Raw genomic sequence first — 13,544 nt, 5'->3', positions numbered from 1 at the left:
ATATGAATATCCAATGTATGAAAATGCCCAAGATAACATAAATATAGTAAAATTCTAATGAAAAGTATTAGTGGGTATTTTTAAATAATGCTCACTGTATGCATACCATGAAAAAGGCTAAAAGTTGTTCATCATATACTGTACAGACCAAAAGTTTGGACACACCTTCTCATTGAAAGAGTTTTCTTTATTTTCATGACTATGAAAATTGTAGATTCACACTGAAGGCATCAGAACTATGAATTAACACATGTGGAATTATATACATAACAAAAAAGTGTGAAACAACTGAAAATATGTCATATTCTAGGTTCTTCAAAGTAGCCACCTTTTGCTTTGATTACTGCTTTGCACACTCTTGGCATTCTCTTGATGAGCTTCAAGAGGAAGTCACCTGAAATGGTCTTCCAACAGTCTAGAAGGAGTTCCCAGAGATGCTTAGCACTTGTTGGCCCTTTTCCCTTCACTCTGCGGTCCAGCTCACCCCAAACCATCTCGATTGGGTTCAGGTCCGGTGACTGTGGAGGCCGGGTCATCTGGCGCCGCACCCCATCACTCTCCTTCATGGTCAAATAGCCCTTACACAGCCTGGAGGTGTGTTTGGGGTCATTGTCCTGTTGAAAAATAAATGATGGTCCAACTAAACGCAAACCGGATGGAATAGCATGCCGCTGCAAGATGCTGTGGTAGCCATGCTGGTTCAGTATGTCTTCAATTTTGAATAAATCCCCAACAGTGTCACCAGCAAAGCACCCCCACACCATCACACCTCCTCCTCCATGCTTCACGGTGGGAACCAGGCATGTAGAGTCCATCCGTTCACCTTTTCTGCGTCGCACAAAGACACGGTGGTTGGAACCAAAGATCTCAAATTTGGACTCATCAGACCAAAGCACAGATTTCCACTGGTCTAATGTCCATTCCTTGTGTTCTTTAGCCCAAACAAGTCTCTTCTGCTTGTTGCTTGTCCTTAGCAGTGGTTTCCTAGTAGATATTCTACCATGAAGGCCTGATTCACACAGTCTCCTCTTAAGAGTTGTTCTAGAGATGTGTCTGCTGCTAGAACTCTGTGTGGCATTGACCTGGTCTCTAATCTGAGCTGCTGTTAACCTGCGATTTCTGAGGCTGGTGACTCGGATGAACTTATCCTCCGCAGCAGAGGTGACTCTTCCTTTCCTGGGGCGGTCCGCATGTGAGCCAGTTTCTTTGTAGCGCTTGATGGTTTTTGTGACTGCACTTGGGGACACTTTCAAAGTTTTCCCAATTTTTCGGACTGACTGACCTTCATTTTTTAAAGTAATTATGGCCACTCATTTTTCTTTACTTATCTGCTTTTTTCTTGCCATAATACAAATTCTAACAGTCTATTCAGTAGGACTATCAGCTGTCTATCCACCTGACTTCTCCACAACGCAACTGATGGTCCCAACCCCATTTATAAGGCAAGAAATCCCACTTATTAAACCTGACAGGGCACACCTGTGAAGTGAAAACCATTTCAGGTGACTACATCTTGAAGCTCATCAAGAGAATGCCAAGAGTGTGCAAAGCAGTAATCAAAGCAAAAGCTGGCTACTTTGAAGAACCTAGAATATTACATATTTTCAGTTGTTTCACACTTTTTTTTTTCTTATGTATATAATTCCACATGTGTTAATTCATAGATTTGATGCCTTTTGATGCCTTCAGTGTGAATCTACAAGTATATCTACAGTAGGTAACACTTATTTTTCCCAGGCAGGACCATTATTCTCTCTACTCATCATATGGATGAAGCCGATCTCCTGGGGGATAGAATTGCAATAATTTCTCAAGGAAAGCTTTACTGCAGCGGCACACCCTTATTCCTGAAGAACTGTTTTGGAACAGGCTTCTACTTAACTCTGGTCAGGAGAATGAGAAAGGTTAAAGATGCAGTGAAGAAAGATTCTGTAAGTTTACAGATTTCTTCCTCAGCAACCACTGTACTCAGTTTATCCTGAAATATAACATGGCATATTCTCCTAAGTCTTGAACATTGATAATTGGTATGCACTTACGTTCTTAGGCTTCCTGTCGATCTGACTGTTCCTGTCCGTGTCCAAGTTGTGCTCCTAAAGTGAAAGAAGAACCTCTGGAGCAAGAGTTAGATGGTAAGATTGTCAAATAGTCCTTCGGAGAGTCCTTATGATGTACCTGTCCTTATGAATAAAGTCACCCCCGAAATTCAAATCTGCACTAGGTTAGGAGTCCTATTTTGATTAGTCTAGGAATGCTCCCTTTTTTGTGTGGGCTCCTGGCTGACAATGCTATAGGACTTACTTTATAGGTATGGTACTAGAGATGAGTGAATCAATTCTAAGGGACCAGAGTTCATTATGCATTTCCCCAAAACTTTGTATTTCAGAGAATCTGGAGCTTTTGCCATTCATTTCAGACAAACCATGCAAAATTATGTTAACCACTTTACAGATCAGAAGACAGATAAGGAGGCATCTGGCACCAAAAATGGGACCATTTTTAATTTTGAAAAAATCTACCAGTGTAGTGTTTTATTAAACAGACTGTTTGTTACCACCGGCCACCATCCGTTTACCCAAAGACATATATGTCACTGTCACTTTATCATTATAATGCAGTCTTTGCATTTAAGAGCTTGAAAGGGGTTGGATACAGTCTTAGAAGACCTTAGAGTGTCATACATGACTTTTCAGGACAATTGGGGCACTTTCGATTAGCCTTGAATTTATTCAGATCAAAACCAATTTGTCTTTGTCGGAACCAAAACGAGTTTCAAGAAATTCACTTATCCATATGTGGTGTTATAGAGTCATTTTTGTTGGTCTCTTTATGCAAGAGCCAATTTCTTCAATAGGCAGTCCAGAGCTGGTTGTCTGCAGCACAAAGATATTTGCCATCAAGTTATCATCCAGCTTGTCATTTCTCTCCTGGTAAAAGAGTGTTGGGTGATGGAATGCTACTATTTTCTATATCTTCCTACAGGTGATGTGGCTGGTTTGACTGAGTTAATTCATCATCATGTTTCTGAGGCAAAGCTCATAGAAAGTATCGGGCAGGAATTAGTTTATCTACTACCTGGCAAAGATTTCAAATACAGAGCCTATGCTAGTCTATTCAGAGAACTGGAGGAGACTATGGGGGACCTGGGACTAAGCAGTTTTGGAATCTCCGATACACCATTGGAGGAGGTAAACACTACACCCATATTGTAGCACTGGGTATATCACCTCAACTAGAAGTACCGTATATATCTATTTTCAATTGTAAAAAAAACATTTGGGAACTTTTCATTTTTATAGCCATAACATTACAACTCTGAAATGACTTCTAATTTTCTGGTACAAAAGGGCATACAAGACATATAAGATGTACAAAAAAATTTAAGCAAACTTGTCACCATGAAAAGACTGTGTAACCGGCCATCAGCAGTCTAAGAGTCAGTCCTGTTAATGATTGACTGCTTTCCCTATATGTAAAGTCATAGAGAGAAGGCTGTCAATCACTGATAGGACCGCCTTCTTAACTTCAAAGCCCAGAATGAGCAGGAATTTAACTGAATGAAATGCAAGTTATACAGAATATGTTCCCACAAAACTCTATATCATTCTGCTCAGCTCCTTCTGCTGCCTCCATGCTGCCTGCAGCTCAAACACAATGTTCAACATGACAGGTTCCCTTTGAATGTACATATTGGCCTGAAATCCTTAATAAGCTTAACCACAAAGCTTAATTCCACATTACATATACCAATCATCCTCTAACCCCTGATCTCAGTACTTTAGTTACAGGTCCTTCTCAAAAAATTAGCATATTGTGATAAAGTTCATTATTTTCTGTAATGTACTGATAAACATTAGACTTATCATATATTTTAGATTCATTACACACAACTGAAGTAGTTCAAGCCTTTTATTGTTTTAATATTGATGATTTTGGCATACAGCTCATAAAAACCCAAATTTCCTATCTCAAAAAATTAGCATATTTCATCTGACCAATAAAAGAAAAGTGTTTTTAATACAAAAAAAGTCAACCTTCAAATAATTATGTTCAGTTATGCACTCAATACTTGGTCGGGAATCCTTTTGCAGAAATGACTGCTTCAGTGCAGCGTGGCATGGAGGCAATCAGCCTGTGGCACTGCTGAGGTGTTATGGAGGCCCAGGATGCTTCGATAGCGGCCTTAAGCTCATCCAGAGTGTTGGGTCTTGCGTCTCTCGACTTTCTCTTCCCAATATCCCACAGATTCTCTATGGGGTTCAGGTCAGGAGAGTTGGCAGGCCAATTGAGCACAGTAATACCATGGTCAGTAAACCATTTACCAGTGGTTTTGGCACTGTGAGCAGGTGCCAGGTCGTGCTGAAAAATGAAATCTTCATCTCCATAAAGCTTTTCAGCAGATGGAAGCATGAAGTGCTCCAAAATCTCCTGATAGCTAGCTGCATTGACCCTGCCCTTGATAAAACACAGTGGACCAACACCAGCAGCTGACATGGCACCCCAGGCCATCACTGACTGTGGGTACTTGACACTGGACTTCAGGCATTTTGGCATTTCCCTCTCCCCAGTCTTCCTCCAGACTCTGGCACCTTGATTTCCGAATGACATGCAACAGTCCAGTGCTGCTTCTCTGTAGCCCAGGTCAGGCGCTTCTGCCGCTGTTTCTGGTTCAAAAGTGGCTTGACCTGGGGAATGCGGCACCTGTAGCCCATTTCCTGCACACGCCTGCACACGGTGGCTCTGGATGTTTCTACTCCAGACTCAGTCCACTGCTTCCGCAGGTCCCCCAAGGTCTGGAATCGGTCCTTCTCCACAATCTTCCTCAGGGTCCGGTCACCTCTTCTCGTTGTGCAGCATTTTCTGCCACACTTTTTCCTTCCCACAGACTTCCCACTGAGGTGCCTTGATACAGCACTCTGGGAACAGCCTATTCGTTCAGAAATTTCTTTCTGTGTCTTACCCTCTTGCTTGAGGGTGTCAATAATTAGTTGATTCAGATGATTAGGTTAATAGCTCGTTTAGAGAACCTTTTCGTGATATGCTAATTTTTTTAGATAGGAATTTTGGGTTTTCATGAGCTGTATGCCAAAATCATCAATATTAAAACAATAAAAGGCTTGAACTACTTCAGTTGGTGTGTAATGAATCTAAAATATATGAAAGTCTAATGTTTATCAGTACATTACAGAAAATAATTAATTTTATCACAATATGCTAATTTTTTTAGAAGGACCTGTATAACTTTTAATGAGCATCTGTCAGCATGATTAACCTTATTAAACCAGGCATACTGCCTGGTAGGGTTGATCAAGCTCATTAAAACTATAGATTTATTTTGTCTGTATGTTGAACAGCTGCAGAGATATCTATATTTTAATTATATGCAAGTCAGCAAATTCAAGCACCAATGGGGCTGGCCAGGGCCCTTGAAGCACTGCTTTTGCAACACCTCTGTGCTCTGCACAATTCCTCCTCCCATTTGTGTGTAGCAGAAGGGAGTTACAAAAGCAGTCCTTAAAGGGCTCTGGCCAGCCCCTTGGTGCTTGAATTTGCTGACTTGCATATAATTAAAACACAGATATCTCTGCAGCTGTTCAACATGCAGATAAAAAAAGGTATCATTTTAATTAGCATGATCAACCCTACTAGGCAGTATGACTGGTTTAATAGGGTTGATCTTTCTGACAGATGTTGTTTAAATATTATAATAAGAAGCCATTTTGGAACTTTTTATGTTATAATGTACTCTACAACCGGTGGCAGAGTAAGCATTTGAGCATCCATTTGAACCCCATAAATATGAATGGAATCATTTTAAAAATAAAAAAATCAAATACAAGAAGTAGACTGCTGTGAATAAGGCCTACAGACATTCTCTAACTGCTCCCAACACAACAGGTCTATTATAAGGACCCAAGAGCATGCCTTTACGCCATGGAAAAAAATATTCCAAATTAATTTTCTTTAAATATTTCTCTACAGATCTTCTTGAAAGTTACAGCTGATTCTGTGACTGGAACAGAAACGCCAGGTATTGACTGATCTCTTCTCTTACCACTTGGCAAGTATGACTGAATATTAATGGAAAATTACTGGAGATCCTACAAATTACATAGTTCTCGGGAACTTCACTTGATCTAAATTATAATTATTATTATTTAGTTATTTTCTATCCAACACCAGGGTCTCAAACCAGGGAAGGATGTAGCACATGTACATAAAATATTTTTTTGAGATTTTATTATCAATCTGTCTTATATTATTGAGTTACGTTTGTCCTATTTAATAATATTGGCAGTGTCATAAGTGACCACCAGAAGAGTCTTGCAGAAGCTTTCTTCTCTCTCCTCATCTTCAATAGCTCTTCAGTCTACAGCTATAAAGGGAATGTGTTATCAGAAAATGACCTATGGTTCATCTCAAGGTTTTTTTGCTTTATTTTCCATGTTCCTATTTATATTTAAAACATCATCCTAAAATTATTCTGTTTTCCCATTGGCCACTAGGCCTAAAATTGTGCAGCATCATCTTCCATAGACACAATGGACAGGAGGGGACTTCATTCTGATATATGTCATTCTAATCCTGCTTGTAATGATGATGTGATAGCTACTGAAAAGTTACATGCACAGGACAAGAAGTCTCAACATATTATGAGGCCTAGTGGCCAGTGAGAAAACGGACCGATTTTAGATATTCCTTTTCCAGTGGCGCTTGAAAGTTTTCTTCACAATTTTCAGTTTTTCTGCATAAATTTGACCTAAAGATACATCAGAGTTTTGCATAAGTAATAAAAGTACATAAAGATAACCAAATCAAACAAATAAGGCAAAAATATTAGACTTGGTCATTTATATATTGAGGAAAATAATCCAACATAACGTCTCTGAGTGACAAAAGTATGTGAACCTATGCATTCAGTTATGCAGCAATAACTGCAACATTTTTGGTAATTGTTGATTAGTCCTGCACATTGGCTTGGAGGAATTTTAGCCCATTCCTCTGTACAAAACAGCTTTAACTCTGTTATGTTGGTGGGTTTTCACCTATGAACTGCTCGCATCAGATCCTTCCATAACATTTCTATTGGATTAAAGTCAGGACTTGGCTATTCCCAAACTTTAGTTTTATTGTTCTCTAACCATTCTTTGGTTGAACGACTTGTGTGCAGATGGTCGTTGTCTTACTGCATCACCCACGTTCTCTTGAGATTCACATCATGGACAGATGTCCTGATATTTTCCTTTAGAATTTTCTGGAATAATTCAGAATGTATTGTTCCATCAATGATGGCAAGCTGTTGTGGCTCAGGTGCAGCAAAACAGGCCCAAACTATGATACTACCACTACCATGTTTCACAGAGGGAAGGAGGTTTTTATGTTGGAATGAAGTGTTTTCTTTTCTCCAAACACAACACTTCTCACTTAAACCAAAAAGCTCCCTCCAAAAAACATTGTTCCAATATCCTTCTGGTTTGCCCAGGTGATCTTTAGTAAACTGCTAAAAGAATAACTTCAATGGCAGCTTTACTTGAATAAACATTTCTTTGAACAGTTTTCAGGCTTTGTCTTGGTTCCAGCAGGCTTTAGCATAAACTGGCAGGCAAAATCAACTCCGCTTTTTCTCTAACTCTCTGCTGTACTGACAAACTGACTTGAATACCTTGGCGTCTTCTTGATGCTGCACTTCACTCTGTAGTGGTCCCCACCCTTCCTGCAGGAAGTAGGACTAGCCCACTTCTCTCCGGGGGGGGGGGGGGGGGGGGGTAGAATGGAATGGAGAGCTCCATTCTACCTAACTAAAGCTCTGTCATGTTTACTGCCACCTGCTGGTGAACCAGGCACATTACTTGTGTAACAGTTGCATAACCATACTATCAATGCACAATTTGAAGAGGACCTGGAACAAAATATATAAGATGACATACAGGTTAGCCCATTAGAGATAGTAACAGGGTGCAGGAGTGGTAACACCACTCTGGGGTTTTACATACACCCTTTCTTAAAACTAAGCCGCCCTCAGCTTGTGCTTAGGGTGTGCTCTAAGGGTACCTAAGGAAAGTTAGAGTGCTGCATGAAACTATTTATGATTACTGTATACGTAGACTGATATAGCAAAGGCTACCACCAGGTCTTTGCCCATATGAGTAGGGTGTCTATTCACAGTTTTTTTCTCTCTGTATAACCAGAGAACTAAAAAGTCTGCACCAAGTGCTCAAATACTCCAGTTTTGTATGTATACCGAGCTCTAGTACCACCGGAAGCGTGGGGGTGTCATGTACTGTAATCCCTCCATGATGCTATAAGACGCCCGCAAATAGAAGGGTGGCTTCATCCTGTAATCCCTTCCCAGCACCAAGGTCTACATAAAGCTTTTCGCACGGTCACCTTGATGACTAAACCGGTAGCTAAACATTTTTCCTTAGGGCTGCGCACAAGGCCTTAGGACATCTAGACATATATAAACACACATTTATCAGCAGTGGGGTTAGCCTTGGCGGTGTTAGATCTGCTTGTGACTTACCACATGGTCCCCCTGTGTAGCAATAACACAATACAATGCCTAGGCTTTCTAAGCTAACACAAGGTGACATAAGATCATTAGTATTAACGTCCTCAGAGGCAGTCCATATGAGCATTGAAGTAAGGTGCTAACTATATGGCTAACAATATTATTTTACCAAAGTCCATTTAAAAGTGCATCATAGGTCACATTGTTGTATCCGTAAGAGAGTCCAGACAATGGGCTAAAGTGCTTTAACATTGCTGAAATTGTAAAACATCAGTGCTAAAATATAGTGCAAATACAAATCATTTTTACATAAAAGATCGCAAAAAACTCAGGTATACGTTTGAGTCTATTCCTTGGGTCCCTAACTTTTTAAGTGCACCAAACTGGAACAAATAGGTCAAGAGTCCTTCGTAATCCACATAAGGTATGATATCAAATAGCAGCAATTTCAATTAGAACCCTTTTTGCAAAGGGGGCTCCCACTCAACCTGAGAAGGGGGAAAAAAGGGGATTGGCTCTGTTCGGCGCAACTTGTAACATGAAGTTACTGAAGATGGACGGAGTCCTAACAAAGCATGTCCATCCAGATGAGGGCCAAATGAGGGCAAGAGAACAAAAAGATGACCAACAAGTCCTTACCCTTCAAGTTCAGTCCAAGATGTGGCTCCGATTAGTCCCTGCTTTTTATTTCTCTCTATATTTAGAAGGGAAGCTCCTTAGAGGAAGTATCTGAAGTCCTCTGCTAAAGTCGCTGCTAGAACTGCTAAAGCTCATCAGAGGGCGCTCCTGCCTTTTGCAAGTGAGACAGGCTGTTCTGGTGGAGCTCCACTGCCCTCTAGTGGAGGCATCTGGTTGTGACCGGCTGGTCACACTGGCAATGGCTGCAGGCACTTGTTGCTTCAAAGTGTCAGAACCTCCTGATGGAGCAGGGATACTAAGGATCTCTGGCTTCAGGGGCTGTGACAGTTGGACCTCAGCTGATGGTGTCGGGAACTGGGGACTTTTTGTTGCCGGCGACGCCATCTTCCAGGGCAATTGTAGTTGATCACTATCACCGCCGTGCTGCCTCCACTGCACCAGCCAGCACGGCGGACACCTCAGCCTCTTTCTCCACGTTCCGCTGTACTTGTGAGACTCTTACTTCCTCCATAACGGCTTGCACTTCAGCGTCACTGCCCCACACCATCTCTCCCCAGTTAGGCCTGAGAGGACACACCATCTTGTCTTCCTCTTGCTGCCTGAGACTCACTGTGAAGAGGGGTGGATTATTGAGGGTGGAGCCTTCACTCTCTGCACTTAGACAGGGCAGTTCCCGGTGGGCAGGGCTGTCATTTCCAGATCTTGGACTGGGCGGTTCCCTGTTTTCCAGCTCTTGTGGTACAAGAAGAACATACTCCATCACTGGCAAAGATGGCAGATTAACCCCTCAGTTGCCGGAGCGCACAATTCGGCGCCTGTTAATCCGGAACAAATGTAGAAAAGTAATTTTTCATGGGGTTTTCTGTCAAATCTGTAGGCCTGTAGCATAAAGGGACAAAAGTAAATCCTGTTTGTGATGCCAAAATTGCAATGGGCGCCTCCCCCCAGAGCCCTCCGCATCCCAGGTGTAGGAATGCCGAGTGGTATAGTGCAGCCTGAATGTCTCTTTATGTGTGTCATGGTGCTCCTACCTGGATACCGCTGGACCCCAAGCTTTTGCTCTGAAGCAATGAACAGGGGGAATAATTGAGGGATTTAAAAGAATAACTTGGGTCTAGACCTTGAGATGAAGTTCAATGGCAGCTTTACTTGAATAATGACATACAGATTAGGTTAGATGACATACAGGTTAGCCCATTAGAGATAGTAGCAGGGTGCAGGAGTGGTAACACAACTCTGGGGTGTTACACATGTGTTGTGAAGACCAGACTTTAGATTCCTGTTCTTAAAAAAAAAAAAAAAAAGTTGCTCACTCACACCTTATTGTCATCCAATTGATTCAAAATACCAGATTCAAATTTTACCTTCAAATAACTAAAGGTTCATATACTTTTGCCACTCACAGACATGTGACATTGATCCTCTTCCTTAATAAATAAACGACAAAGTCTAATATTGTTAACTTATTTGTTTGATTTGGTGATCTTTATCTAGTTTTTGAATTTATGGGAAAATCTCATGCAGTTTTAGGTCAAATATATATATAGAAATATAGAAAATACTGAAGGGTTCACAAACTTTCAAGCACCTCTTTATATATAGAGAGTGACATGCAAAATAAATAAAAAATCCTCAAAAATTCTAAAAACAAATCTGTTAAAATTCTTAGTAACCAGCCTGTTTTGGGCCTTACTGACCAAGCGTTTTTCTTCCTTTTTTCATCTTCCCCTTCCAAGAGCTATAACTTTTCTATTTTTCCATCTATATAGCTGTATCAGAGCTTATTTTTTGAGAGACAAGTTGTAGTTTTTAATGGCACCATTTTGGGGTACACATAACATTCTGATTAACTTTTGTTAACTCTTTCTGGAAGGGAGATGGGAAAAACAGCAATATTGCCACTGAGTTTTTACGTTGTAAATTCTATGGCGTTCAATTTTCAGTATAAATAACATAATGTCTTTATTCTCTGGGTCAGTACGATTACAGTGATACCAAATACATATATATTTTTTATTTTTTATAACTTTTGCGCAATAAACCCCCTTTTTTAAAAGGAAGAAAATCTTGCCAAGACCCAGTAACCTTTTTATTTTTCTTTCTATGGAGTTGTATGAGGGCTCGATTTTGCGGGAAGACTTAGTTTTCATTGGTATCATTTTGGAGTAAATGACTATCTTTGATCGCTTGTTATTACTTTTTTTTATGTGGCAACTAAGAAAAAATTAGCAATTCTGTCATTTAAAAAATTTTTTTTTATAGAGTTCCCCATAGGGGATAATTTACATTGATATATATGTAGTGTGGGTCGTTATGGACGTAGCGATACCAAACATATGGGGGAGATTTTATTTTTTTACAGTTTCTTTATTTTTTTTTAAATCAGTGCTATACTGACATTGACCATCTGGCTGCGCCAAAGAGGCACAGCCTGCTGGAAAATACTCAAGGCTGGCTTGGGGCCTATATCAGACCCCAGACACACATCGGCACCCCGCAATCAGATTTTTTTTGGGGGCCAATATGAGACAGAGGGAGTCCGCTCCCTCTGTCAGCGCTTTACATGCGGCATTGCCATTGCCCTCGACATGTAAGGCAGTAAACGGCCTGGATCGGCACTCCTGCCAGTTCGGGCTGTTAGAGCAGTAGTGCGGCTCTCATGTAAGAGCAGAGCCTCCGCTCCCTGCTGCACAGGCGACCCATGCAGCGCTTAGACTGGGCCGCCCAGCCTAAGGCCCCTTAGTGACTACCGTAAAAAGGCATATGGGTGGTCACTAAGGGTTTAAGATTAAAAACATGATTTAAACAATAGGTCATTTTCAGTTGACACATTGCCTTTAAAGTGGCTATACATATTATGTGGCTAATCAGTTGTACATCAGATTGTTAGTACAAGTGATCTGACCTTTAGCATGTGAGACTGAGGGCTCATGCACACAAACGTATTTTCTTTCCTTGTCCGTTCCTTTTTATTTGCGGACCGTATGTGGAACCATTCACTTCAATGGGTCCGCAAAAACAAGGGAAATTACTTTTTTGCATTCCGTTTCCGTATGTCCGCTTGGCCGTTCCACAAAAAAGTTGTGCATGTCCTATTATTGTCCGCAAATAACGGTCCGTGGCTCCATTCAAGTCAATGGGTCCACAAAAAATACGGAATGCAAACGGAACACATCCGTATGTCATCCGTATATTGCGGATCCATGCCCATGTGTTTACTGCAAAGTGCCCATGTGTTTACTGTTTGCAAACATTACAGTACAAAGTTAAAAAAAAAGTTTTAAAAAAGTTACAAAAAGGTTAAAAAAAGAAACAAAACAAAATCATGCCATGTGAAAATATAATTTTTAAGTCAAAGACTCTTATGAAAACTCCAACAAAACAAATCCTTACCTTATATTAGTAGATGGAAGCCATTACTAGAATAAACCAATACAGGCCAGCAGGTGGCAGCACTATATTGGTATATTGTAAATTGAGTATTCTGTGATGGCTATATGGCCATCACAGAACACAATGGGCAATCCAATGATTGGCAGTTATAGTCACCCAGGATGACTTAAAAAATGAAAAAAAAAAAGTAAAAAAGGTTTTTATAAATATAAAAATGTTTAAAAAAAAGTTCAAATCACCCCCCCTTTGCCAAAAATAAAAATACATACCCAATAAAAAAAATACACATCATGGGCATCACTATGTGCAAAAACACCCATACTATTAAAATATAACAATATTTATCACATATGGCAAATTGTGTAAAATTGTATTAATTGTAAAAAATTGCCAATTTGCCATTTTTTGTCACTTCACCTCCCCAATTTTTTTTTTAGAAAAAGTGATCAAAAAAGTCACACAGTTCAAAATTGTATCATTGAAAAGTACAGATTGACCCACAAAAAGTTATAGGGGTCAGAATACGGTGACGCAAAGAAAAAATTAAAACATTTTCTGTATTAAAACGCAGGAGAAACTATACAAGTGTGTACATTGTAATGATACTGACCTGGAGAATGAAGGTAACAGGTCAATTGTACCACATAGGTAACCCCGTAAAAAAATAAAAAAAAGTAAACATAAAACCGTGGCAGAAGTGCATTTTCTTTCCAATTCCGCTCCATTTAAAAAAAAAAATGTACAGCTCCCCACTGCATCATACACAATATTAAATAGTGACATTAGAAAGTACAACTTGTCCTGCAAGAAAATAAGCCCTCATAAAGCTATGAGGATGGAAAAATAAAAAAAGATGGCTCTGGGAAGGCGGGGAGTGAAAAACAAAAATGCAAAAACGGAAAATCACAAGGTCCTGTAAGGGTTTATCTAAATCAGTCTAAGGCCTCATGCACACGACAGTATTTTTTTGCGGTCCGCAAAACGGGGTTCCGTTGTTCCG

General features: G+C 40.2%; 1 protein-coding gene across 1 annotated transcript in view; it reads left to right on the top strand.

Annotated features, from left to right (window-relative positions):
• The window catches only part of ABCA4 (ATP binding cassette subfamily A member 4), a 187,876-nt gene that overhangs the window by 111,140 nt on the left and 63,192 nt on the right, over nt 1-13,544 (top strand). The window contains 4 exon segments of the mRNA XM_044302440.1: nt 1,738-1,931; nt 2,048-2,132; nt 2,983-3,188; nt 5,983-6,031. Coding sequence (XP_044158375.1) covers nt 1,738-1,931; nt 2,048-2,132; nt 2,983-3,188; nt 5,983-6,031 — 534 coding nt within the window.

This window comes from Bufo gargarizans, chromosome 7 (genome assembly GCF_014858855.1).
Source record: "Bufo gargarizans isolate SCDJY-AF-19 chromosome 7, ASM1485885v1, whole genome shotgun sequence".
Classification (NCBI taxonomy): Eukaryota; Metazoa; Chordata; class Amphibia; order Anura; family Bufonidae; genus Bufo; species Bufo gargarizans.
Note: the sequence above shows the minus strand (reverse complement) of the source record. Positions and strands in the feature narration are given on the sequence as shown.